Below are 27293 nucleotides of genomic sequence, written 5' to 3' on the forward strand. Positions count from 1 at the left end.
AGAAGCAACCTCCGAGGGATCTGATAGACCTGACGGGCGGCAGCGACGACAACGGCGGCGGTGACAGCAGCGACGACAACGATGGAGGTCCCTCAGCTCCACCGGGTCCATCGCGGAACGAGGACATCCCACCTGCACCGGTCAATGAGGAAGACTCCGAGGGACCACTCGTCGGCGGTTTCACCGAGGAGCAACTGGAGCAAGAGGCCAGGGACTGGTCCCCTCGACAAAGTCAGGGGCCCGGGTTTCATCCCCGAGTCCACAGCACGGAGAGGAGGCATCTACTACCACCTTCGAAGACCCCAGCGGCCAGCAGTTCCGACGAGGACGAGGAGGAATCGGACGAGGAGCAGCGGGGCCCCGGTCGCCCTAAGAAGAAGACTCAGAAATCGGACACCTGGAGGATGGCCCGAGAATTAGCCGAACTACCACCGGGGGCCAGCAACGTTAGGCTGCAGACCGGCCTCCGGGTTTATCAGGTTATTGGAAGAATATGGGATCTTGAAGGTGACGGACTGATTGTGTTCACCAATGACAAATACAAGATCCACAATCGAAAGTTCAGACACAGCCTTGAGGACCAAGCAGGGCAAAATTACAAAATGGATTCAAAATTGCTAGAAGCCACCTGTAGCCCAAAAACAAGGGGAGAAGTAGTCTTGATGAACGGCTATAGTCTCCCTTATGGAGCTGTAATCCTAGTCCCGATTGACGTCTACCGAAAAGGAGAGAGTTTGGAGGAATATCGGAAGAAGATGTGGCATGGACTCGAGCGGGGCCTGACGGCGGCCAGCAACGAATGCATGAGAAGAGTAGTAGTGAGTGTACAGGGACTGAGATCGCCGGATCTGCCAAGGGACACCGCCAGATCAATCGCGGAGAACGGAGTGGTGAATATAGCCAAGACCAACAGTCATTTCTTTGTGTTCAAAGAAGTGGTGGTGGTGGTTGACCCCCGTCTGCATCGACTCCGCACTGAGCAAGGGGTGAAATTGGCAGCTGAGATGGAGGAGCAATGCCGCATTAGCCATCCATCACAAGAAATCAAGAAATATCCCTTGAAAATTCCCCAGAGTGGGGTTTCAAACACCACCCAGATAGGTAAAGCCGAAGCCGTTCAGCCACCCAGGATAAAGATAAAAGAGGCACCTGTTGAACCAGGGTTCTCCGCAGCAAAGTACGTTAAGGAGTTCTCGTTTGAAGAGAGCCGCAGTGAACTGAAAAAACCCAAAGCGGGAAGAGTCAAGAATGAGCAGCCGACGGTCCCGGAAGAAGAAGGACCGATGAAACCAGCCAAGATTCGACCGCTGAACTCCCCCAGGAGAGAACCTCTTCGACAACAGCAGTATGAGGACATCAGTGACTCGGAGGACGAAGAGGGGCAACCGGAGATCGAACATCCTGGAGAAGAAGAAGAGGAGAGCGATCACGGCAGCGTCTTCTCCGACCCAAAGCAACTACCGGCCGAGCACAGGACACTCCGAACAGGACAGCACCGGGGTAAGAAGAAAGAAATAGAAACCTTTGACATCGAAGGATCTTCTGAGAGACTGGCAAGAGATGTGACCTGGGGTCCCGTGCAGGCTAAGGACGGACGGCGTACGTATGTACCAGAGGTCGGCCAAACCGAGTACCAGATCCCGGCAGGATGGGCCAGCAGATTGGGAGACCGGGTGCAGCTCGAGGTGGAAGCGACAATCGGAGAATGGGCTAACATCCTGATGACGCCATCCTGCTCTACACTGACAGCACACTATTCCCTGACTACCAACTTCAGGAATGCATACATTGGAATTATGTATGATGTGATGCTGCGACGACTGAAGAAAGCCGCCTTCAAATACTCCAGGGAGGCTCGACAGAAGCTGGACGAAGTGTCGGCTGATGAAGAGGAACCCCAGGCGACGTCTTCGGAGCCAAGACCACAGGTCCCGGTGAGACCACCAGGGGCGTTGGCTCAGCTACCTGCCGCTAATACGGGACAGGATGCTTACGCAGAGTTGAAGAATCTAAGGCTGGTAATTAGGAGTAAAAACGCAGACGAAAACAATGAGGAGTATCTAAAAGATGTTTGGCCAACTGTGTTGTCTACCACCAACCACGAGGGAGCCAAAAAGTTGTGGCTGACCAGCGTGACCTCGGACCCGATGGTTGGAACAGATTCAGCACAGAGCAACTATGAAAGGCTGGTGTTGGAGGACATGGATGATGAAGAGTCCCAGGTGAAGAGAGCTAGAGGACGACTGGACAAGGGAAGCCGGTTGGAACCGCTGTGGCACACACTTAAGCAGACCGTTTCCCCTGCGAGATATGTGAAAGTACTGCGTGAGGTGACAAAAGGACGCAGAGGGGAGATCGTGTTCGTGAAGTTGCCAGTGAGAAGCACGACGGTCGCTCAGATGGATGTAGCGGTGCAGGGATTCGACCTGGAACAACAGTACTACGAGGACAAAAGGAAGAAGGAGGCTAGCCAACCGGCAAAGCCACCTGGAAGGGTTAACATCAGACAACCAGCCAACTTCCAGGGTAGACCGTTCCAGCAAGGAGCACCGCCATCCAACTTCCAGAGCAGACCGTTTCAACAAGGAACACCGCCATCCAACTTCCGGAACCGGCCGTTCCAGCAGAAACCACCAGGACCGCAAGGGAAACCGACCAACCCTCCGGCTTCATCAAACCAGCCAGGAAAAGGTCAGTTCCTGACAGATGAGGAGTATAGGAAATTGAGCCAAGAAGAGAGGACGGCCCTCCGTGAGTCCCGTAAAGCCGGGGCCGGAGGGTCACCAAAGTAATGGCGTCCAGGTCGCGGGTCGTTTTAGAAAATGCCTACTGGGAAGGGGACGAAATCTACGCTAAAGTGGAAGGAGTGCCCTACCTAGTGGACACCGGAGCGGAGGTGTCGATGACCCGCAAAGACCTAAAAACAGCAGGACACCTGAAGGTTCAGTTTGCTAATGGGAAAATAGAAGAAATGCCATATGGAACCTGGAAAGGAGTAGTATGGGTGAAAGGTCCCTACAATCTCCTCACAGTAAAAGACTTAGACGAACTCAGTAAAAAGAAAGGCACACATCGCCGACTGGAGCGAAGGCTGACAAGTTTGAAAGCAAGATTGGTGAAAGTCGGCCCGACTCAAGCAGGGTCAGAAAAGCAAGACTGGTACAAACCGGTCGACATACCAACGGTGACAGAACAGAAACTTGAAGAGAGTGACTTCTCCCCGGCTGGGAAAGAGAAGCTACGTAAAATCATCGCTACAGCACAGGTAGCACGGTTCAAGAACGATTGTGGAGATTTGGGCCCAAAGTTTGTTCATCACATCGAAGGTGGGGTTCATCCACCTGTTCGGCAGTACCCGTTGAACCCAGGAGCAGTCGAGGAGATGGACAAGATCGTGAAGGAGCTGGGCGCCCTAGAGATCATCAGAGAGGAGCTCAACCCGATCACCAACAGCCCCATCCAGGCGGTGAAGAAACCTGAATCGGCTGGAGGGGGTTGGAGGCCAGTTATCAACTTCAAGGCCCTGAATCGGAGAACAATAGCAAACCGAGCCAGTTTGATCAATCCACAAGGAGCGTTGAAAACTCTTCGAGTCAAAAAGTTCAAGTCCTGCATCGATCTAGCCAATGGATTTTTCTCTCTACGCCTTGCCAGACAGTCGCAAGGTAAAACTGCATTCACCCACAAAGGCAAGAGCTATGTGTGGCAAAGGTTGCCCCAGGGATACAAGAACTCCCCAAATGTGTTCCAGTCAGCAGTGATGGAAGTATTGGGGGACGTAGGTGCTACTGTGTACATTGATGATGTTTTTATTGCTGATGACACCGAAGAAGAACACCTAGAGAGGCTACGAAAGGTGATTGAAAATCTCACCAAGGCAGGTTTGAAGCTAAACCTCAAGAAATGTCAATTTGGACAGTTCCAAGTGAACTATCTGGGTTTCCAAGTCACGTCGGACTTGGGACTCTCGGATGGGTACAGAGAAAAGCTGACGAACATTCAACCACCACAGTCAGAAAATGACTTGCAGAAAATATTGGGACTGTGCAACTATGTCAGAGACCATGTACCCAACTATCAGAAATATGCCAAACCTTTGTACCACTGCCTGAGGAAAAGTGAGGACGACGAGAAAGACGGAAAAAGACCCTGGGTTTGGACAGCAGCAAATCAACAGAACCTAGAGGAACTGAGAAGGGCCATTCAAGCAGCTGTGAGATTGGAGCCAAGGAGTTTGTCAGAAAGACTGGTGGCAGAGATCAGCTGCGAGAATGACGATGCCATGATCAAAGTGAGTAACGAAAATGGAGGCTTAGTTACCCTGTGGAGTTACACCCTAACTTCTGTTGAAAAGAAATACCCGCAAGAGGAGAAGGAGCTAGCGGTGTTAGCTCGATATTGGGGTGTGCTGAAAGATTTAGCACAAGGACAACCAGTTAAAGTCATCACACAAAGCCAAGTTCACAAGTACCTAAGAAAAGGGACTGTGGAAAGTACTAAGGCAACCAATACTCGGTGGGGAAGATGGGAGGACATCTTGCTGGACCCGGAGCTCGAAATTGGGCCAGCACAACCCACCAGTAAGAAAAAACCTCAAGAAACACCTGAGAAGCCAGGACAACCGGAATGGACAATCTACACCGATGGATCCAGAAAGGGGTCCGACCAGTCGGCATACTGGGGATTTATTCTGAAGCAGGATGGCAAAGAGAAATGCCGTCAGAAAGGAAAGGCCCCCGGTAGTGCTCAAGCCGGAGAAGTGACGGCAGTACTGGAAGGATTGCTGGAGCTGGTGAAAAGGAAAATCAAAAGTGCCAGGTTAGTAACCGACAGTTACTACTGTGCTCAGGCCCTTAGAGAGGACTTGGCCATTTGGGAAGAAAATGGTTTCGAGACAGCAAAGGGCAAGCCAGTGGCACACAAAGATTTGTGGAAAAAGATTGCTGAGCTGAAGCTGCAGTTGGAGATAGAAGTGCAGCACCAAAGAGCACACACGCATGAGGGAGCTCATTGGCGTGGGAATGATGAAGTGGACTGTTATGTCCAACAAAGAAAGATCGTCTTTGTCGGTACCGAGAAGTGGGACAGAACTCCCAAAGGACGGGAGGTCCCAGAAGAATACGTGGTCGAGGTCGTGCGGAGCGTGCATGAGGCCCTTGGACATGCAGGCGTGCGACCTACCCGTAAGGAACTGGAGGAGCAAGACCTTTGGATCCCAGTGAAACAAGTCCAACGCGTGCTAAGGGACTGTGAAGTGTGTGGTCAATACAACGCAGGTCGCCGAGGGCAGCGGATGGATGGGTTGTCCATCAAAAGCACGGTCCCCTGGGGCTCAGTCTGCATGGATGTTGCAGGACCCATGGGGATAACAGGGAGAAGAGGTGAGAAGTACCTCTTAGTGCTGGTGGATTCTATGTCGGGGTTTATAACTACAAAAGCAGCCAGGAAAGCAAACGGCAATAGCGTTGTCGGCATGCTGGAACAAGTATGCAGTGCCCTGGGAATCCCGAAAGAGCTGCGCACGGACAATGGGACTCATTTCCGTAATTCACAGGTTGACCAGTGGTGTCAGAAATATGGAGTAATGCGAGTTTACTCGCCACCCTACACCCCACAAGCTAACGGAGTGGTGGAACGAGCCATAGGGTTAGTGAAAAGCTGGATAGCTAAAAATGCTAACACCAACAGTTGGAGCACCCAAGCGGTGGAAATAGGGCAGGCCCTGAACGACAGAAGCAGAGCCGAAAGACCCGCCCCTGCGATGGAACTCAACCAACGGCCGTTCACCACGAAGGAAGTGGGGCGGGGCTCCAGCGACAAAAAGGAGAAGCTGACGCCCAGAGTGCCATTCCGAGAGGGACAGCGCGTGTGGGTCAAAGCAAGAGAGCAACCCATACATGCAGCAGTAAAACCCAAGTTTGAGACAACTGACATCGTCAAGAAAGTACTGGATAGGAACACAGTATTGCTGGAAAGAAAAGGGATCCAGGGAGTTGAGCAGCTCAAGCCGGTTCCTGACTAAAGCGAAACAGAAGCCGGTGAAATGGCCAGTGAATCATGTACCATTCCACCCTATCTCGGACTGGCCACCGTGAAAGGGGTGGTTGTAATTAGAAGGACACCTTCAGGGATTTGGGCAGGACGAGCCCTGAAGAAATTGGATTGGGCTAAAAATGGAGTCCTGTCGGAGGAGAGAGAGATGCTGGTTTGGAGGAAAGCTAAAAGCGGCTGTCCGGTTTGTTTAGCCGACCACCATCTCCCCATCATCTGGGAAGGACCGGGCCGTGAGAAGCCAAGACACCAGGAGGCTACCGCAGAGATGCTACAACACCTTCGCGTCTCCCCAGTCACGGTATTGAACAACACAGTCTGTGGGAACTGCCGAGTGGGTTATCTGCCCCGGCTTAAGTTGGAAACCCAATGGGGGTGGCTCGAGGAAAAACCAAGAACTTGTTATTGCACGTGGGACGGAGATGAGTTACACCACTGCCCTGTGTGCAAGGAACAGCTGAGGAACGGAGAGGTAACACTGACAGGCGGAGCGGAAGGGTGGCAAGTGACAAGGTTTTACAGCTCGCTGCGATATTACAGAACCTATGGGCAAGTGCAGCCGAATTATGGGAGCTCCATACCGATAATATTACCAGGACCTTCCGCCCCTCCGAACACTCCAGAGGAACTGGACCCATGGGTGTGGAAGAGGGAAGAAGGGCCCCATGATGTCCTGTGGGATTCTGTTCAAGCCGCCTGGCCATATGACGCTGCTAGAGCATCCCTGTCGTGTCCACCATTGAATGCCAACCACTCTCCTGTGGTCTTCCGGGTACATCGGCCTCATGCATACCAACCATCAGCTGAGGAGCTAAGTGCACTCCCAGATGACGCCCGAGAGCAAGCCTTTAACGGTGGGTGGACCGGCCCCTGGGAACTGACCACCTGGGCACATCTAATTTTGGAGGTCATCAATGACTGCACGATACCCATAGTGGATCTGCCGGATGTACCAAGGGAAGAAGGGGTGCGCAGCTCAGATATGTATTACTACACCACCGAGGTGGACGGATGGGGCAGCAATGCGGTGAGGCCAAAGGAGAAGTCTTGCCTGTACTGGGTAACAGCGGAATCCCAGTTTCGGGATGGAGTTTTGCAACACCCGGGAGGCGTGGCTCACAGGGCGAGTACGCCCTCTGATCCTAGCACCTCCTGTCAGGTCCAGCTGTCAGTGCGCATGATCACCGTCCCCTATAAAGGGATCTACTCAGTCGGAGCAGCCATCAAAGTGGTACCAAACGAGCAGACTTACGCCACCGTGTCCAGTACGGAGCCGGAGCCTCCTGCGAAGAAACCCAAAACTCACGCCTGGCAGAAGCTCGCCTCAGCATTTCCATGGAGAAAGACAAACCAGGACTGATGGACGCACCGGAAGGAGGAAAACGAGTCGTCAAGTCTGCAGGTCAGCAAAAAACCAAAAAGCGAAAGGGGAGACAGTGTTTTGTGACTAAATTGTTCAAAGTGGGGGTTGGAGTCTCATCGGGACTATCAGACAGAGGCCCGTTTTTAAGACTCCCTACCACCTCCATTCTACTAGATATGCCAAGAGAAGATTTCACTGTGTCCAATCCGCTCACCGAGGCCTATTTTCTTAAGTATCTCATATATCTCCGACCCACCAATTTCCAAACTGTAAAAGAGGTGGGGGAAAGTGAAGAATACACGACGCCTCCGGCCATGAAGCCACATTTATTTATCCCTACCGCACCGCCTGCTTGGCAAGGACGGGGATCCGGTAACACGGTCCATTATGCATCAATTTCACCTATGTGCCCAAGATCCTTGCCATGGACTTTTAATACAGTGTACCTCAGGGTGCAGGGGATCGAGCTACGGATTAGGTGGGGTCCCCATTATCTTGAACCACTGCAAGGACTGTATTGTGAAGTTTCACTTAATGACATGATCATTTGGACCACATCACCAAGCATGGCGAAAACCATAATAAAGAGGGAAATAAATCCAGAATGTTATATATTTAATAACACCAGGCTTCCATTGAAATTGGAAATAGACAGGGTCTACCCCAATCCACCACACCAGAGGATTTTTACTCCGTCATCCTGGGGGTACCGCACCAGACTAACTCTGTATGGACAATCATTGTACACCTACGTCTCGGTACCTGCCCCAATAGGGTACAAACACGAATCCTGGCAAGACCAGGCGCTGAAAAATGGAACCGCCCCAGGCCCATTTCCTAGGCCAGACTACTGGAGGGTGTTCCACTGGAAGTGGGTGTGGAGGGGGTTGGAACCTGATTTACCCTACCCCTCTCCAATATTTACAGCCTTGCAGCAGAGAAGGGCCACCAGACGGGTTGGAAAGAACCCTGCCAGCCAGGGCCACCTCAAGGCTTTGAGGAAAATCTGTACTACGCCTGATACAGCGGATCCCAGGGAAGCACTAATCTGGCCAGGATGGATGCTATCGGCATGAGGCGTAAGCCTACAGACCCGAATTGCCTGGATATCACATCGGATTCAGACAGCTCTACTGACACTGACGACGACTCGGAAACCTCTAACGAACCCTTGCTACGGAAAACGACTACGATAACCAGAAAAACCCTATGCCTGAAAGGGCTGCTAACGCTTCTTGCCCTGCTGTTTGCTGCTGCTGTTCTTGCTACTATCTTCTACTTCATCGGAGTTGGACCGTGGTATCTTACGCATACAAGAGTCACCTACGGACATTCTAAGTACGCTAACTTCAATTGTTGGAATACAAGCACCACGGCTATTTTTGTGCCATGGGACAACGAAACTTCTGTCCAGAATCGAACCAGCCTGTTCAGCAAGGACAACGGGAAAAAGTACGTGGAACGCCGAGCCTTCAAATTAAACGACTCCACACTGGACGACCTTCTGAATCGCACCTGGGAGATCTACAACTATGACTTCCTCGAAACTGGAGTGCTCTGCTGGATACGGGTTCTGCAAAACAAAGAACGACGGACCGTCAGATGCAACTGGATTCACCCGGACCGAGGTATGCCAGAATGGCATTGCAACATGGCTTGTCGATCGCTGCTATTGATGCCAAGTCAAGGGTACTGGGATACCGAAGTAGTATACCCAGCCCCACACAGGTCCTCAGGCTGTCGGGCCTGGCTTCCACGAGGGGAGTTTTGGGGAGATATCCACCTGAACTGCAGAAAGGATGACATCATCCCAACAGCACCAACGGGCAACTGGACCTATCGAAATGCCTCCCGAGGGAATCTTCCAATCAATACAACGATGCCGCCTACATCAGCCAATTTAACCAACATGACGGCTTTCCTGATCAGGCAAGGACCTAGACGGTTTATGTATGAAAATGAGCAAAAGCACTGTTACCAACATCACTTTCTTTGGTTAAATCCTTGCCTCTGGAACAAGTTTGTGCAATGTGCAGGACAGAATTATATAGTTACAGCCATAGAAGAATACTGGGCTGATTTGTGGCACTCTACACGCACAGTCCGTACAGAAGTTGAAACCTGGCTGAACAACTCATTCCCATGGACATACATAGCCAAAGACCAGACGTTCTTTATGGGAGACTTCCCGGAGGGAACGGTTCGCTCGCATACTGGTTTGGAGGAGCTACACATTGCCAATTTGCGTACACAACCCCTTCCAACTCCTGATAACCTTCTGAGCGCTCCTAAAACAGACTTTGCAAAAATTGACAAATGTGTCGCCAAAAGAATTTTTGACAGCCTAAATGACACCTGTTGGAGGAAAACCCACTCATCGCCACGTTGTGACCTCTGGCAAACTGGGAACGCTATTCACTCCACCTGGAGGTACAACTGCCCTGACCCTGACAAAGCACCTACTGCTAAGTGGGCTTTGCGGGCCTGGTATGAAGATTACACTCGAAATTGGGACTACGAGTGGTGGGGACTCCAACAAGATGAGTTTGAAGCTTGGGTAACACCATGCCTCACGGAATCAACAAACTACTGGGTCAAGTACCAGTACATCGCCACGGTTTATTCGAAAGACCGCATGATTTGGCCTGGAGTTTTTTGGAGACCTGACAGTTATGTCAACCCCAGACCTTGGCGCATGACCTGTAGAAACACAACAAGACGGGTCCTCGAATGCACAATCAGTTTGGCCAGAAGACCCTGCGAAACCGTCCGAGGTTGGGAAAGCTACTGCAAGGAACATTATGCAGATGAGTATGACACTCACTCTTCTGAGGTTACTTGGCGGAAAATCAATGGCACATGGCGGAGGGCCATAGTGAGCGGACGGACATGCACCGACGCAATACTAGGATATCATCTCCAAAAGCGCAAGAGCATTCTTGGACTACCCGTTCCGTTCATTCCAAATCCCCTTATAGCCATCGCCGAAGGACATGCTTTTCGGAAAAGTCTGTGTGAAGGGAACATCGACTCAGGGTTTGACTGGGTAGGACCCAACCTGTTGTATTCCAATCTCACCTGCTCCACCACTATGGAGCATTGGCAGCAATGTGGAGAAGGCTCTAATAAACATGATTGTTTCTGGTATGAGACTATGGGAGCAACTTTGGTGGCCGTCGCCACCGAGGTTGTGGAAGAAATTGCTCATGTGGTAGAAGAAGGCCTCAACATTGTTGAACAGTGGCTGCTAGACGCTTTGAGCGTGCTATGGCCATATCTCTTAGGACTCCTGGGCGTCGCCGTAGCAATACTCATCGGCAAAATCGTCTTGGAGGCGTGGCTGAAAGCACTTTGTCGTTGCAAAAAGAGGAACTACCAGCCCCTCCCCCCTAAGGAGGAGCTTACTTCTGCATAAGAGAGAGCTGCCGTGTGCCTGCGAGCCATTCAACCTTCATCGCAGCTGCCGACAGGATCTGATCCAGAGCGACCATCATCTCACATCATGGAAAACAACTCTTCGACCAACTCATCAAATCCCAACTCACTTTTTGCACCGATTCAAGTGAGTACCATTGAGCACTTAGGGATTACCCTGGCCTGGGTAGTCTTCTGCCACACCGGTCCTTGGCCCAAGGGACATCCTATGAGGATCTTCGTCGCGCTACAAGGATATGCCAAGCTTATCCTCCGTCCAATCATTCTCCACAGATGGGGGTTGGCTTCGTCCCTCTTCGCCTGTTACCTGATGGGCCGTACTCGCATCAATTGGCGCAGGGGCGTTGTGGTCTGCCTGTGGCTCATCACCGATACCGCAGCCCTGATACTGGAATTGGTCCTGGGGGGCGTACAAGCTACACGAAGCGCTCCATTTAAGATTCTCACAGCCATTCTAGAAGGGCTTTTCGCAGTATCTATCCTCATCTACTTAGCGCGCCAGGCCTTGGCTATCAAGGGACGAGGACGGCGAATTTGGATGCAAAAGTGGATAATTCTGGCTCTTTGGGCGACGGTCTGGGGGATCCTGGTGGTCCTCTACTGGCTTCATGAGACCTCGGACCTCGCCATTGTTGTATGGCTGATGACCTACGCGGCAATATTCCATGATTCAGCTCATGTCTATGATCGAGGTGAACCAGCACCAGATCATGACATTTCGGCTCCTGTGATTAATTCACCTTGGCTCGCAAAACAAGCCGGCACACGGGTTTAAAACCAGCCTACTCTCTCAGCTTTCGCTTTAGCATTTTCGTCATTGTAAGTACATGTAGTTAATCAATAACCACTGATCATGAAGTTACCTGGGTTACTGTTTCTCCTCAGGCATCAACCTGCTGTGTGGGATGTGGGATCACCGCAGAATCCTACGGATTCATTTGGGTGGCATCGTCCGCCCGCTGGTGTCACAAATGCGTGAGCAGCCATTTTAATGATGTAACGGCAATCCTCTGCGCCACAGGGCTGGAGGATTTGCCCTACATAGCGGATTCCACATCTAGATCCCTGGAACGGGTGCACAAAATCGTGTGGACCTCTGCATTTGGCCTAGCCGACGACGACTTCCCAGCATCTCCATTGTATACGGGGCTACGGCTGCCCGTAATTCATAAGTTGTGGGAACACCAACTTACTCGGCAATGCCTCCCAACTTTACATCTGTTGGATGGCCGAGTTGTGGCGGTGGGCGACTATCTTCCGCCTACACGTCCCGTGTCTCCGGATTTGTTTATCGACGTCGGATGCCAAGCCAGCAGTGCGACTAACGAGAGAGGTACCCAAACTGAGAACCTCAGTTCATCTCCCCAAGCATGCCAGACTGAGGACATCCTTTCCCCTTCATCTCCATCACCAAGTGATATGGATTTCCAGGATCTGCTGGCAGAGTTGGACGGCTACTGCAACCATCCATCAACGATGCCAGACTTCGGCATGGACTTGCCTTCGCCTCTGCCGCCTCCGCTGGAACGTTCCACCCTTTCCGTCTCAGGTGACTCTACACTTGACAACGACTTGGGCGCAGAACTCTGGCTTTCTCCGCCATCCAATCTGTCGGAGTATGCGGTTGTGGATTCCTGGACACCTTCATTGTCTCCGGTTACCTGCTATGAGCGGGACATCCTCACTATCACTTGTGATGATGGACTTGATCTTTTTTGACTTTGGACTCCGTGTTCTCTGCGAAGCACCGTCCGATCTCATGGAGGGGGTGTCAGGAAAACTGGCATAGGGTGTGAGATCTTTCCGGGTGCATGCAGAAAAGGTGCATAGAGGCCTGAGAGAAAATAAGTAATCTTGTAGTTTGATTAAAAGCTAATTAAATTGAATATGAATGAATAGTAAAATGAATACAAGTAATCACATAATAACCTTCTGAAATGTATTATCTGACATGTGATCTGTAATGATTTCTGTAATGATTTAACTGTGGATTATGGTTGATGAATTATAATAAGTAAGAGATGTGATTGATTGTTAACTGAGGATCAAAACTTGTGATAATGTAATCGTTTGAAATTAATTCAAACAGGTTTAATAACAGATTTAATGTGGTTAATGAGTTATAATAAATAATAGTGAGTTATAGAGAAAGAAAAAGAGAGGAATACAGCACAGTCCTGAGACAGGAAATGTCGCAAGCAGTTCTGAGCAGATGGCCAAAGCGCACAGGAGGGGTGGTGTGTTAAGTTTGGCTGAGGCAACGGAAAAAGGGGAAGTACGGGACTTTCCACTAGGGTCAGCAAAAATAGGTTGGGCAATGTGGGGGCTTTTTCATGAGAAAACAACAGATGTGAAGCAAGTCACGTAGACCAAACCTCCCCATACACACACATGGTGGAGAAATGAATAAAAAGGGGCTGCAAAGAGGAACCAGTTGTTCCCAGTCCGACGGCGCAGAAGGAGAGACAACTTGCTGAAGCAGATTGAGCCACGGACCGCACTTCAGAACCACGGGGGAGCTCGGACTTCACACCGCCAAGAAAGGACTGGGTTCCATCGCCCCATCCCTGGTTCTTCATTCGATCGTCGGTCTCGTCTCAGCCCAGCAATTACAAACTCTGCAACAAGACTTGGAGGAAGGACAAAGCTCCCTCAGGGATGAGGAACTGGGTTTTGCAAAAGGATTCGGACCCGTTCTGCTTTGTTTCTTTTCTAAAGAGGGTTTTTCCACACAAGGCAAAGACCTCAACCAAGGATGCTAGAAATTCCTGTTGCCAAAGATCCACCATCGTCTGGGTATGAGTTGAATCTGCTCATTGAAATTCCATCTCAGAACTTGCGACTTTAGTCAGGGAAAAGAGGACAGGGTAGTATGATTGTACATGTAAATTTTATTACACTGTTTTTGAATTATTTACGATTGATTATTGATTTGTATGTCGCATATCCCTGCTTAAGCTTGCTTAATAAATTTATACTATAAAATTCTATAGAGGTTGGTGGACATTGGAATTAATAGAGTCATTTAATCTTCGTTCAGTTCTTTTAATTAAGGTAAAACTAATGTACATGATTCCAGTAAATAGGAGGCTTCATAATTTCCTTTGGTGAGAATAAATAATGACCCTGGGACTTACATCTAAGTCACTAAACATAATCTAGCCGGTTCCAAGTGCAAGTTATGATTTAGAAAGTGGGCTACCGTTAACAGAAGTGGTTATTGGAATTATGCAGCTGTGAGGGCTACTCAGCTGATTGTTTCTTAACTGTAAAGGGTCATAACTTCTGGATTGGAGGTAGTTAGAGCTAGACGAATCACTTTCGCCACCAGTTTAAATAGATTATCTCTTATAGAGTACTTTTAGGGTAATACCCAGGTCTCAGAGATTTTCCGGACCTGTTAGACAGAGAACTGGTCAGTAGGCAGCCCTGGGTAGTAGTGAGGAGTGGGCGGGGCTGACTATTGCAGGATAACCTTCAGGAGTTGGCTGCGGCTCTGGAAATTGTGCGAGACCTTCTGCGGTGGCCGGAACCCCCGCGGTGGCCAATAGGCCGGAGCGGCGCTTGCTGCGAGGGCCGCCCGAGGCTGCTTGCAGCTTTAATTTTGTTTGTATTTCCTTTTAAATCCTGTAATCCTGTGTGTCTTGTCTCTATGCTGCTGTAACTGCGAAATAATTTCCCTGCTGGGATGAATAAAGTAATTCTATTCTATATTATTCTATTCTAAAGCACTTTGTATTGCCCTGTTGCTGAAAATGTGCTATATAAATAAAATTGCCTTTACCTTTAATCTTTACCATTTATTTCAGAGTTCTGTACATTAACTAAGATTATGTTTGGGTTTTATTTTCCTTAAATATCGAGCAGTTTTCCTGTTAATTGAGACATGGACGAGTTAGTATTTCTGAATGTGGCTTGGTTTCTGCAGAATGTGGCTTTAAAATTGACTTGGACAGGAAAAGAATGACTGATGAACATCGATGATACAGATACATATGCTGTGAGGATGTGAAACCAAGCCATCTTTGTACAACCTCAACCGAGATTATGTCAAAAGGGATGAAGGGGCTGCTTTCAAGAATTCACAACTAAATCCTCAAAAAGTGAACATTAGCTTCGAGCGATACTCCTGTTCAGCTCAGTGTTTTTTCTTTAACATCCAATTTCAGTTTGTCTTTGACTGAGAGGCACACAGGAACTTGATGCCATTTAAGTTTGTGATGATTCAGTGGACCTGCCTTCGAGTCTACATGTCCAAATTCACAGTTGTGTTTATTAGCTTAGCCTAATTGTGCGTGGTATCTAAAGGTCAGTGCCTGCTGTGATGTATAACTCCCAGTATGGCTTCCAGGTGTCACCGTTTCCATTGAATAAACTCTGAAAACTGTTCCGGTTTCCACCCAACTGCTGCCATCTTTCCCCCTCAGTGTGCAGCAGTGTTACATTTTCTTAAATTTTCGTTTCTCTGTTATTTATGTCCTTCCACACCATCCTGACACTGATGGGCATCTACTGATACACACCGCCTGAGTGACTTCTATTTCAGCTGGCTAAAGGCTGCAGATTAATTTGCTTGTCAGTTCTTTTCCCCCTGCGGAAAACCGTTTGTGTCGAGACGGGAAGAATGATATGCATGTCCTCTGGTGAATTAAAAGATGCTGACTATTACTGCAGAAACACTCTTCTTGATTAATAGTTTGCTTTCTATAAGCTTAAAGTTCACGTTGGAGCTCTAAAGGTATGTTTAAAGAGAAGGACATTTGAGCAGGTTGAGCAGAATTGATATTAACTGGAGAGTTTATCAGTTATGCAATATATGTTTTCTTTTTTAATAAACTCATACCTTTGCAGGCAGTCTGCACAAAAGACCCTGATATTGATGTCTGTACAAGGACCCTTAACATTAAACCGTTTAGATGAAAGCTTAGGCATACATTAAGGCCCAGTCAAAGCCTTCTACTAACAGGTTTCCCAAGTTGTCTCTTGGTAAGCTTGGAATGTCCTTTTGTGATTTATTTGAGGTCTGTATAGGTATGGAAACAATAAAACTGAGGGTTTGAAATTGGTTTTCCAGACTTGTTTCTCCTTTTCTATTTTCCAAAGAAAAAAAGCAGGAATAACACTTAATATTGCAGACATTAACATGTTTAAACAGATTTGTATTTACATGGCATTCTTTATCATTAGTTTACAATATCACAGCTTGATTGAAACATATTTTTCATTTTTTTGATTTACTGAATAGGCATACATACTGTACGTCTGTTGAATAAGTCAATTAACAAATATGCCACGTATATTCAACAAATAACAAGGGCAATTACAACATTTAACATTACACTTAAATTGCATTCTTCTTCTTCTACACAATTATGGCACACTTTGAGTTGAGCTGTCCCCCAAAAATCCCAATATATTACATTGAAATTTGTGTATGTAAAGATAGAAATTATGAGAAAATTCATGAGGAATGAATAGTTTTGCAGGGCACTGACTTTAAACCACATACACTGGCTGTAAATCACTTCAGTAGGTGAAATTAAAGAGATTCTTTTATATTAATGGTTGTATTTAGATGATTTAACTGTTTTTATTTATTTATTAAAAAAACTGTACTTTTACAACCAGACTTTGCTGGGTGGAGGCCACCAAATGGATCTGAGCAAGTTTCAAAACACCCTCTGGGACGTCCTAATACGAGGCGATGGCTACAAGGTAAGATCAAACACTTTTATCTAGAACTTTCATTGTTTTCATTTGGTTGGTTCTTTGTTGGATTATACAAACGTGAAGCTCTCTTGCAATTGTATTGAACATTATGACAATTTGTAAATGCTCAAAAATTTAAATTTTATTGAGATTTATTGATTTGTCACTGGTCCACATTAACTGTGCAGAAAACATTTTCTTCTATTGGAGTAGCAAAAGCTCAAGAAAAAAATGCTCACCTTTACTCAATGGAGAATAAAGGCATTCCCAGTTTTTACTGATGCTTTCTAAATGAGTTTGTAAAAACTGATGTCTTTACAAAATGTCAGGTACTATCAGGATTTCTTTTCAAATAATTAAAGTAGCCAGTGTTAAAGAAATTGCTGATTGCTCTGTACATGTATTTGCACACTGCCGCAGCACAATCGTCATAAATGAGCAGCTGAAAGAAAAAAAGAAGACAAAAATGGTACTTTAATCCTCTTTAAGCAACTGAATGCCTTCTGAGGTTAAGAGCTTAAAATATTCAGGTAAAAATATATTTGTTTTCAAATTTCAATGGGCTCCATTCTAAAACAAGAACATCAAGCCGTTAAATGGAAATATTATTGAAGTACAATGACTGTAACATTCCACTCATCCTAGAGTTTACGTAAGCTTAGTATTTCAGTGTATCTTTATGAATGCATGAGTTATTCTTGACAGGGATCATATGTTGACTTGATGTTATTTAAAAATTCAATTAAAACGGCGTGAGAAAAGCTGTAAGGTGTTGTTTCAGAGAATTCACTGCTGAAATTCAGTGACTCAGAAACAAGTGTTTGTTTGTACAACACAAGTCTCAAACTACTCCCTGTTTGCATCAAATGTTTAAAAGCTTCATTACTCCTGTAGATGTCACAACATAAATTACCGTATTTTACTTAGCTTTGTTTAATCTGCTCTCACTTCCTAAAGCGCTAGCATTTCTTTCTGAACACAAAATTATAAAAATGTTTTATATATATATATATACCCAACAGCCAAAGCCCGAAAAAGACGCTGCTCGTTTCTCTCCATCTCCCGAACAGAGATACCATCCTTTCATTTCCGCTCCTTCAGATAAAAAGATGAGACGGGAACAAGGCGAAAGTGAGCCCTATCGCTGGGCAGCAGTGATTGAGTCCCTTCACTAAGCCACGACGAGAATCTGAACAAATAACTGAGTCTGGTGATAACTAGCTAGTCATTTCCATAGACAAAAAAAAAGAAACATTGGGGATCAGATTAGATTTCACCATATGCCAGGCTTATCTCTGTGCTGCTTCACAGAATATGAATCATAAGGAAAAACTCCCGCACCCCATCTTTTAATAAAGACACACTATTAAAAAAAACATGGAGCAGAAATAAAACGATTTTATTTCTACAGCTATTGCTAGGAGCTTTGCATTGTAGAATATCCTATCCTGTAAGAGTTTAAGAAAAAACATTTCCTCTTCTGCTCAAAGGCAGTACAATGTACTTTTTAAAAAATGTTCAATTAAAACAAACTGGCACAAAAATGCATTTAAAACTATGTAGAGTTACATTTAAATCTTTTAAATCCTAAACATGTATGAGAATAAAACATTATTTTAGGTTCATGGTTGTGGAGCATGAAAGTGCTTTAAGGATTAGATTTGTTCTTCAGACTACAAAAACGGCACACAATGTTATTTACAAGCTACAATAAGTTTGGTTCTTTAATCGACCCTCAGCTGTACGTCTCTTAAAAAACACTCACTGGCTACTTTGTTCACCTGTTTAATTTCTTGTCAACTCACATAGCAAATCAGTCAATTACGTCTGGAAATAAGAATTTGGCATAAAGAACATGAAGACATGTATTAATTCTCCCATGTATGAACTGCTGGCGGTGTCATAGTGTGGGGGGATATTTTGGCCCAATTTCTGCCCCTTAGTACCATCTGATTGCCATTTAAATGCCATGGTCTAGCTTGGGTTTTATTACCAATCACGTCCATCCCCTTGTGAACACAGTAAGTAGTCATGCAGCAGATTCCTAGACAACACTGTAAACCTCAAAAAACCCTGAAATAGTTTGCTTTGCATGGCAATGTTGGATTGACTGTGCTCTAAAGGTCTCCACAGCTAACGGATTATAATTCAGTCTCCACAAGGACCAAAATCCTCCAGGAATATTAGATATGTTGTTGCATCTATTCCATGAAAAATTGAGGCAATTCTGAGGGGGAAATGCTTCTAACCTGTTACTCGCAAGATGTACCTAATAAACTGTCCGGTGAGTGCAGATAAACAAAATTACTTGATTATAACAGTTCTTTATGCTGACGTGAGGAAGTCAATCGTCAGCTTTATATGCAGAACAGCTACAAATGACCCCATAAGTACTTTGTTATTGGAAACTGCCAGTGACACTCAATCATCAGAGACACTTGTTTGTCAAGAGGTTGTGAACTCACAATGAGGCATTTTTGTACGTCTCGCTCTCTTCATTCAGTGAGTAATCAAGCATCTCAGCTGCAGTCGACATCTTCCAGTCACATTCCCTATTTAGCGGTGAGTGGGACCCGACCTTTATTCCCCCAAGATGGCAAAAATCCAAACTACAGATCAGGAAAAGAGCGTGTTGCAGGCCACTCTGCTTTGAGACCAGTGACAGATCTGACCTTTTCACGTTGATACAAAGGGACTGGGTGTTATTGTGTTGGGTTGAAACCTGACACAGTAGCTACAGCAGCTAATGGCGTGTTTTCTTACCACTCCGCTTCTATACACAATGCACATCCTGGCAACGGGAGAAAAAGGTCGAGACAGAGCTGTCTGTGAGAAAGGAAAATAAGTGAATCGTCCAATGTCTTAATTAGGAACTAATTATTTCACTTTTTCCTAGTTAGAGAAAAGCCGACCCTCTTCCACTTGGTCAGATAAATTACTTGGTTTTGGCTGACCTCAGTTACAGGTAATAAAAACTGAAAGATATAGGGATTTGTACTGCTCAGTCAAACCTCTTAATCAAGGAGGCTCTGTTTTCCACCATCTTTGCTTTTTTTTTTTTGCTGTAGTTTGGATTTGTGTGTTTTGTTACCATCTACAAAGTTTAAGATATTGAATTGGAAATTTAAAGGCTTTGGGAATGTTGCTAATTAAGAGCATATATAATATAATGGCAGAAAGAAAGAATATGATGTCTATACCACGCTCCTCACAAAACAGGCTCCACGTTATTATTATTTGAAAAATAGAGATAAAAAAAGTCTACTTATTACTACTTTCATATGATTTAAGAGTGAATATCAGCCAGTTGCTGATTTTGGTAGTTGTGTTTGCAAGGTTGGTTATAAAAAATAATCAATGTTTTGATTAAGTTGACACTAAAAAGATGAGTCATTGCATCAAAATCAATATAAACTGATCTATTCTTATTTGCCCAAAATATGTTTTTGAGGCGTCAGATGGATGTTTGTTTATAAACAGTTTATTTTAGTATATAACGAGCGTTAATAAATGTCAGTAGTAACATTTATTTTTCATCAGTAGCAAATTGATGGACAAATGGAAACACACAGTGCTAAAGATAGAGTAGTAATTAAATAAAAGGTGCACACTTCCATAAAGGATGTTAACAGTTATACTAATTACCTTTTCTTTTACCGTTTTACCAAACATGAAAGTGAAGCATATCCTCCTAAATGAGGGCTTAGTTCTCCCCTACTTATTTATTTAAGAAAGTAAAGATTTCATATTGTAATTAATCATATAGTTTCCTCTTATCTAGACAGACCCTTGTTCCTCCTAACCAAGTTGTGGGAGTATTAAAAATGGCATGAAGTGTTGACTATTATGGTTAGTATCAGTATTGAGTATAACATTTTAGTAAAGTTGCAACCCCAGCGGAGGTGGAACGACATGGACAACAACCTTGTTGGCAGGTAGAAAAACCCTTATGTCAGCTGCCTGCAGGTGTCATCCTGTAGGCAGGATAATCCTCACGCTCTATAGGCCTCACTTAGCTTCCTAAATTTATGTAAAGTGTCTCCTACCAAAAAATAATACACAACGCAGCTATATTTTAGAAAAGCAAGAGTCATTAAAAGTAAAAGCTTTGAATTTTCCTGAGGGTGGACTAGAATCAGAAGCGTGTTTTTGGGACTGTGCGGGAGCTTTTGGCAGTGGATACTGATGCACTGTTCATAGTGCATTTGTGTGAACATTTAATGGACCCCCTGCCGTTTTGCTGTCTCACGCTCACAGAGGCCTTAAGCAAACCTGACATCCACAGCATTTGTGGGACATTCCAAATATCTATCACAGCACATTTTCTCCCCCCACCCTCTCGTCGCTCCTTTTTAAGTAAAAACAACTTTGGTGAATATTTTATGGGGAACATTGCCTCGGTTTCACCGAGAGTAGCACGCGATGACGACTGACAGGCCCCTGGTTGTAGCGTCTGCTTGGAGATAACCTTTCTTTTTGGTTTGTCTTCATGACAGTCCTACTCTTTTTTTTGCCATCCTGTTTCCCTTCTGTCACACTCTCTTAGCCTGGTTTAGTCTGGCTGCTGTTCACTTAGCTGCTGCTTTAAATTTTAGTGTGACCAAAGAACTTCTGCCCATCCATCTGATACTGTTAGTTAAAATGCCAGCATATGGGTGGAAATCTGCGTTTTGGTCCACAGACTGCAGCATTTATGGCACTAAATAAAACAATTTATTCATTTGAGGATCACACTGAAGCTTAATGCATGTTTGTTTCTTTTGGCAGTATAACACAGTTATAATTGAATATTTTGCTAATTGTAGTATAATGCCCTTGCTTTACTGTTGTATACTAAAATAGAGTATTCTTTTGCAGAGGTTTGAACGACCAGGAAACAATGCTTGGCTGGTTTAGATCATATTTGTCTTACAGATTGCAACTTGTTCATTTAAAGTTAAATCTTCCTTGTGTACCAATGTAAATTATATAATACCGCAGGCTTCTATACTTGGTTCGTTTTTTTTTTTTTGTACAATATACAGTTGAAATATTAAAAAGACAAGTTTTTTCTCTGTCTGTCACTTTAAATCAAACTAAGCTTTTCCCATTTTAGGTTATGTAGCGATATCAAGATATTTTTTGTTTGCTTGTTTGGAGAGGTTTAAATGTTTCTGGTTTAAAAGTTGCAACCCCAACCCCTCTGGTTTAAAAGTTTATATAATCAAATGTCACTTAAACAATTCAGGATAGCCCAGATGACTTATCTAGTTTTCCAGCGGGTTAAATCACCAAACAAGTAGAGGCACACTTGTGGATATGGTTTAAGGTAACAACTCAAACACACTTATTTCTCATTATAAAAAAAGAGAACTGTTTCTATTTTAGACACAAAAATCGCATAGAAAATAGACAGTCAAAACAGAGCAGAAATTTATGTGGGGATGCTGACTTAAAAAAAATATGCTAACACTGACTATGAAAGTAAAGAGCGTAGCACTAATTACTGCAACACTAAGATAAAATGAATAAAAATTATTTTAATACGTTGAACCTAATGACGGCTTTCGCCATTGTCTTCTCCCAGCTGCCAGTGTCAGCAATATGCTGTAAACTAATACATCATAAAACAAGACCTTTAAATAATTACTTTTGTTGTTTCCGTCAGTGTTGCTCAACCCCGGCCTCTGCCTCCATATGTCACATTTCTCAAGCGCATGCTTCGGTGATTGTCTTTGCTGTGATTAGAAGCTACACTTCATTTCCTACCCCAACATTCAATTTCGTGGAGGGCTGAGAAAACACTGTCTTTCCATGCCTTTTTTTGGGGTATTTTTATGAACGTTTGACAACACGGCACTTCACCACCATCGCTGCTGTAACGCTGTTTGCTCTTTCATTTAATAAACATTGTGCTTGCATGACTTTTCCGCCTCGCCTCGTGCTCTGTGTGACGAGCAGCTGAATGGTGTCGCAGCTAAAAGGGTGGCTCTGTTGTGACAACATTCGTTTGATGTTAAAGCCGGTAGTCCTCGGCTGCCACGTTCTCCCCTTCTGTTCTCTTACTTTCTTGTCACTGCTGTGTCTGGATCGCACCGCTGTTGCACATTGAGGACGCCAACTGGCATGACCCAAAAGTGTGACAGCGTCACACAAGCTGCTGATTTTCTCACCGCCCATAGCCATCCACTTTTCATGCCTGGGTGCAGGGAAATGAGGCGGTTCTCTCTCATAAAAAAAAAAAACACCTTAATTTACTCTTGCACTTATTTGAACTATAAACTTTTTTTGTCTGTTTTATAAGAAAAACAAATTGTATAGTTAAATGCAGTTTTTCCTCCAACAGCCTAACAAAAGGCATGCAAAGTAAATTATAAAACACTTGCAAAACAGAACAAAAACAAAAAGTTGAGATTATCTGTAGACTTATTTTTTTCAAAGGTCTTTGTATTTTTGAGAGTCACCCTTGCTGGATCCGTTGGTTGGATCATTAACAGATCCAGAGCTTCACTCAGATGACATCAAGGTGGAGTAAACATGCAACCAGAGCAACAACGGTTTAGATGAACGCCTATGCATGTGTTGGAATGGCCTAGTCAAAGTCAAGAGCTAAATCCAATCAAGATTTTGTGACCTGAAAACCTGAATCTTGATGGTAATATTTGCAAAAAATATTGAGCGAAATGTTCAGTCTTTGGGTGTAAAAAGTTGCTCTTTTAGGTCGACCTGGGTCTTTTCAGGTGAGAATTCTAAACTAAGCCTTCTAAGAGATGTGATGCATTGGTTAACGATAACAAATGTTCAGTTGTATTTACCACTTTTATTCCCTCAATATCAAACAGAATTTTATCTGCTGTAGAAACAAAACCTGATATCATGCAGTAAAAGATGGGAACAACTTCGCTCCTTGAAAAAGGGATTTTGTTTTAAGAGCATTTAAAATTAATCAAAAGACTAACTCCTTAAAACCACCACGCCTCACTCTGTCAGAAGAGATACAGAAGAGTAAAGTGCCAGCAGCCATGTATGGGATTGGAAGAGAAAAACTACTCGGGGCATCTTTGTCCTCTGTTTGAACAGTGTCGCAGATGTGGGGTGGTGGGGGTAGAACAGGGATGGTGGGAAAGCAGGGGAGCGAACCAAGGAAAACGGGGCGGGGGGTGAGAGAGAGAGGAGAATTTTCTCGCAGCTGCCCAGCCTGAGGCCAAAAATATGTGGCGCTTTCCTCGTCACAGCGTCACCAGTCATCCATTCTCGCCTGTCATTATTTTACCTCTTGCAGAGGACACACGCCGTCTCTCAGGCACGCATATGCACACTGGTACTACCACACACCGTCTGTGCTGCCTTGATCTAATCTCAAACATGGCCAAGTTGAACAGAATGAATAAAAACTCCAAGATGTATTTTTTTTCTTGCTGCTGCTAAAGGCGTCCAGTTGACACCAGGCTGTTCTTCTGCATGATTAATCACTTGTCATCGGTTCTGTTATTTCTCAAAAAGCCAAAATGAAGCAACTTCTAATATTGAGTTTTCATACTAACAAACTGATTTTATGATTTTGGGTTCTGTACAAGTTAGTAGCCTTAACACTAGTTTTTTTTTAATCATATGTACTTTGAAAGTATTATTAAACTGTACTAAGTGTTTATTGATTTGTGGAACTTTGAAAGTTTTCAAAACATAACATGAAAATACAAATGCAACGTAGACCACCCACTCCAATTTCTAGCATTTCTGCTAGTAAGGGGAAACATAATTAATTCAACAGAATTGTTTTAATGTCTTATGCTAACTTTTCCTACACATGTGTCAGATGTGTAGACTCTGGAGCAATTGCAACATTTGCATACAGTAATCTCAGTGTCTTCTGTGCCCATTTTCTAACAGTGCCTGCTCAGTGTGGCTTGACTCGGTTATAGGAGTTTTTTTTTACTAGTAATGGTTACCTGGAACCATAGGGAGGAACCTACTTCCCTGTGAATCCAAGAATGTAGAGCTGTACTGAAAATGCAACGCCAGAAGACTGGCTAAGGGATATGTGGCGAGATCAACTCCTTCACAAGAATCAGGCCATATATAAAAACTTAGAATAGTTACTGAGCACATTTGGAGCTTTCAGGAAAATGGCAACACTGAAAACACATCGTGGCTTAAGTATGAGGTGCAGGGGTGTGCCGTGGTGGCGTAGTGGTTAGCGCGACCCGTATTTGGAGGCCTTGAGTCCTCGACGCAGCCATCGCGGGTTCGACTCCCGGACCCGATGACATTTGCCACATATCTTCTCCCCTCTTCTTCCCCGTTTCCTGTCAGGCTACTATCATATAAGGGACACTAGAGCCCACAAAAGACCCCCTGGAGGGGTAAAAAAAAAAAAGTATGAGGTGCAGACGTTTTTCAGTGTTTTACGTTCTGTTTTTGTTGCATGAACATCACATAAAGATTGCATTATATTTCTGACTTTGGAGTCGCCCTGCTAAGGCAACCCAACCCACTTAGAGCTGGTACTCACTTGTAATGGAAAACAATGGTGAAAGTTCTGTCCTACACTGTTCAGCTTAAGTTCCTTACACTTTCAATAATATACCTTCAAATTTTCTGCAAATATGCATTATTTTTTCCTGCTAAGGGTAATTTTCGTCTACATGCTCTACGACAAGAGCAAAACTTGCAGCTTGGAATTACAAGCAACAAATCGGCCAGCTTGCTTCCTTTTTAGCAGTTGGTCATGCAGCTGCTGTTATATAACAACTTTTCTTTTATCGTCTAGGGTTATTGTCAAAAAACATTCTTTATAGTACATGAGGCTAAAATAAAAATTTTTGCAAAGCAGAAATGTCATTAAAATGGAACTTAAATTGCTTTATGTAGAACCTCCTGCTTTTGAAGAAAGTGATCATTTCTACTAACGTCAGCTCAGAAGTTTTTTTGGGTTTTAGAATAAGAACATTTATTTATTTTTCTTCAGGCTGAATTTGCTTGTGATTTGCCTGTCACAAAAACCTACTTGTCACATTTTGAAAAGTTTCTATGGACCTCTCTACACTAACTCGTTTTGCGGGTGATGCTTACAGAATTGATTTTTCCCAAAAACTTGAACTTCAGAGACTGGATCAGCGCTCGGCTTCCACTTTGCCCTCCTGCCCAAGAGCTGAACCTCAGCAGAGGCCTCCAAGAATGTCACAGTCTGCTTCAGTTTGTATTAGCAACAGTGTCACGAGGCAAAAGATTCTTTGTGTTCTGCAGATATTATGCTTCTGCCTCTGTCGCCATAAATTTCTGTTCTTCTGCATAATAAACGCAGCTCCATAAACAACTCAGCTTAAATGTGAAAACTAAATTTTGACGTCAGCACAGCTCAAGTCTGTGAGTTAAACATCTGTAACAGCTTTCCTTTAAATCAGAGAGCTGCTTAGAGTTATGGCTGCACAGTCTGTGCAATCTGTTCTGTGGAGTTTTGTGGCTGAAACATATCCATCAAACACGGGACAGATTGAAAGTATATTTCACCACATTTATTCTCAGAAACCTGCTGTAAACCAGAATGTTTCTTGCTGTAGAATTTTGAAAAATCAAAAACCGATGCATTTGGAAACGGGAGAAAAACATATAGAGCTATACATTTCTCTGTGGAGATTTCTTCCAGTATTTCCTATGTTGTTGAGCTGAAATGCTTGAGGTCATACAAGTTTCAATGTCTGGTAACCTCAGTAAATATAAAAAGCAGATTTCAAGTGAGTTCATACCATGCAAAAAAAAGAGAAGAAGTTGGCAAACATGGGTGATGGGGGTTTTTGGGTTTGTATTTCTGATATTTAAATTTGTCCTCTGCTGTGAAACATAACTGTAACAAAAAAAGCAGAAACAGAAGACATCTCAAGGAAACACTTTTTTTTTAATCACATCACTGCTTGGTTAACCTTACAGATGTCCAAATCTGCAGAGAACATATGAGAAAAGTGCGCTCAGACATAAGAATAGAATAGACACATTAAAACTGGAGGAAAGTCTGTAAAATGTGACACACCAGCTGAGCACACTGCTGTGGGAATTCAGCAAAAATACTCACAGAGAGGAAGCTGTGTCTCTCCTACTTGGCTGTCATGAATGTAGGTCTGCCAAACTGAGCAACAACAACAAAAACGGGGCTGGAAGTATTACATAAGTAAGTATTCACTGTGATTTTGAACCCTGAATCGGTGGCTCACAGGCGGCTGTTTAAATTGCATCAGTTCCTCTGATGTAACTGTGTATAGCCCTCAACTCCCTTAGAGGTTTTAGTCATTTATTTTGATTAGGGCTGTATTTATAAGATTAGTCTCTAAAGAAAGTCGCCTGGGAGGATGGGTTGGCAAGGATGGTGGTGGGGGAACAAAATGAAGTCTGTTTGATCATTACAAATTCAGAAATTTCTGCTTGTCAATTAATTAGCCACTTCCTGGGTCTGCGTGTCCCTCTTTTCATTTGTGGGGGCCCAGCTCTCGATGGACAAATACCCACGGTGTGTCCATTGTATGTCTAAGCACTCACTCACTGTCGGGCAGCTGGGGAACGGTGAATAAAGATCCTTCAAAGGCAGGCGGTTTTTCAAGAGCAAGCCTCTTTTTACTTGTGTTGAGTGATTTCTGAGCGCGCTGTGTTTGGCTTCTTCGTGGCTTTACTCTGCCAGTTTCTTTCCTGAACAAACACAAATGAGTACAAAGACAGGACATGAAAATGTAGGTGGAATAAGAACAGGTTTTAAAGTGTTTTTTCC

At 44.7% G+C, this 27293-nt stretch overlaps 1 protein-coding gene across 1 annotated transcript in view; it reads left to right on the forward strand.

The window, feature by feature from the left end:
* Window positions 1-27293, forward strand: part of LOC106700117 (glucosidase 2 subunit beta-like) — a 172095-nt gene that overhangs the window by 54917 nt on the left and 89885 nt on the right. The window contains exon 9 of the mRNA XM_023345949.1: window positions 16478-16564. Within this exon, the coding sequence (XP_023201717.1) occupies window positions 16478-16564 (87 nt within the window). The remainder of the gene's footprint in view (window positions 1-16477; window positions 16565-27293) is intronic.

Source organism: Xiphophorus maculatus, chromosome 14 (genome assembly GCF_002775205.1).
Source record: "Xiphophorus maculatus strain JP 163 A chromosome 14, X_maculatus-5.0-male, whole genome shotgun sequence".
Lineage (NCBI taxonomy): Eukaryota > Metazoa > Chordata > Actinopteri > Cyprinodontiformes > Poeciliidae > Xiphophorus > Xiphophorus maculatus.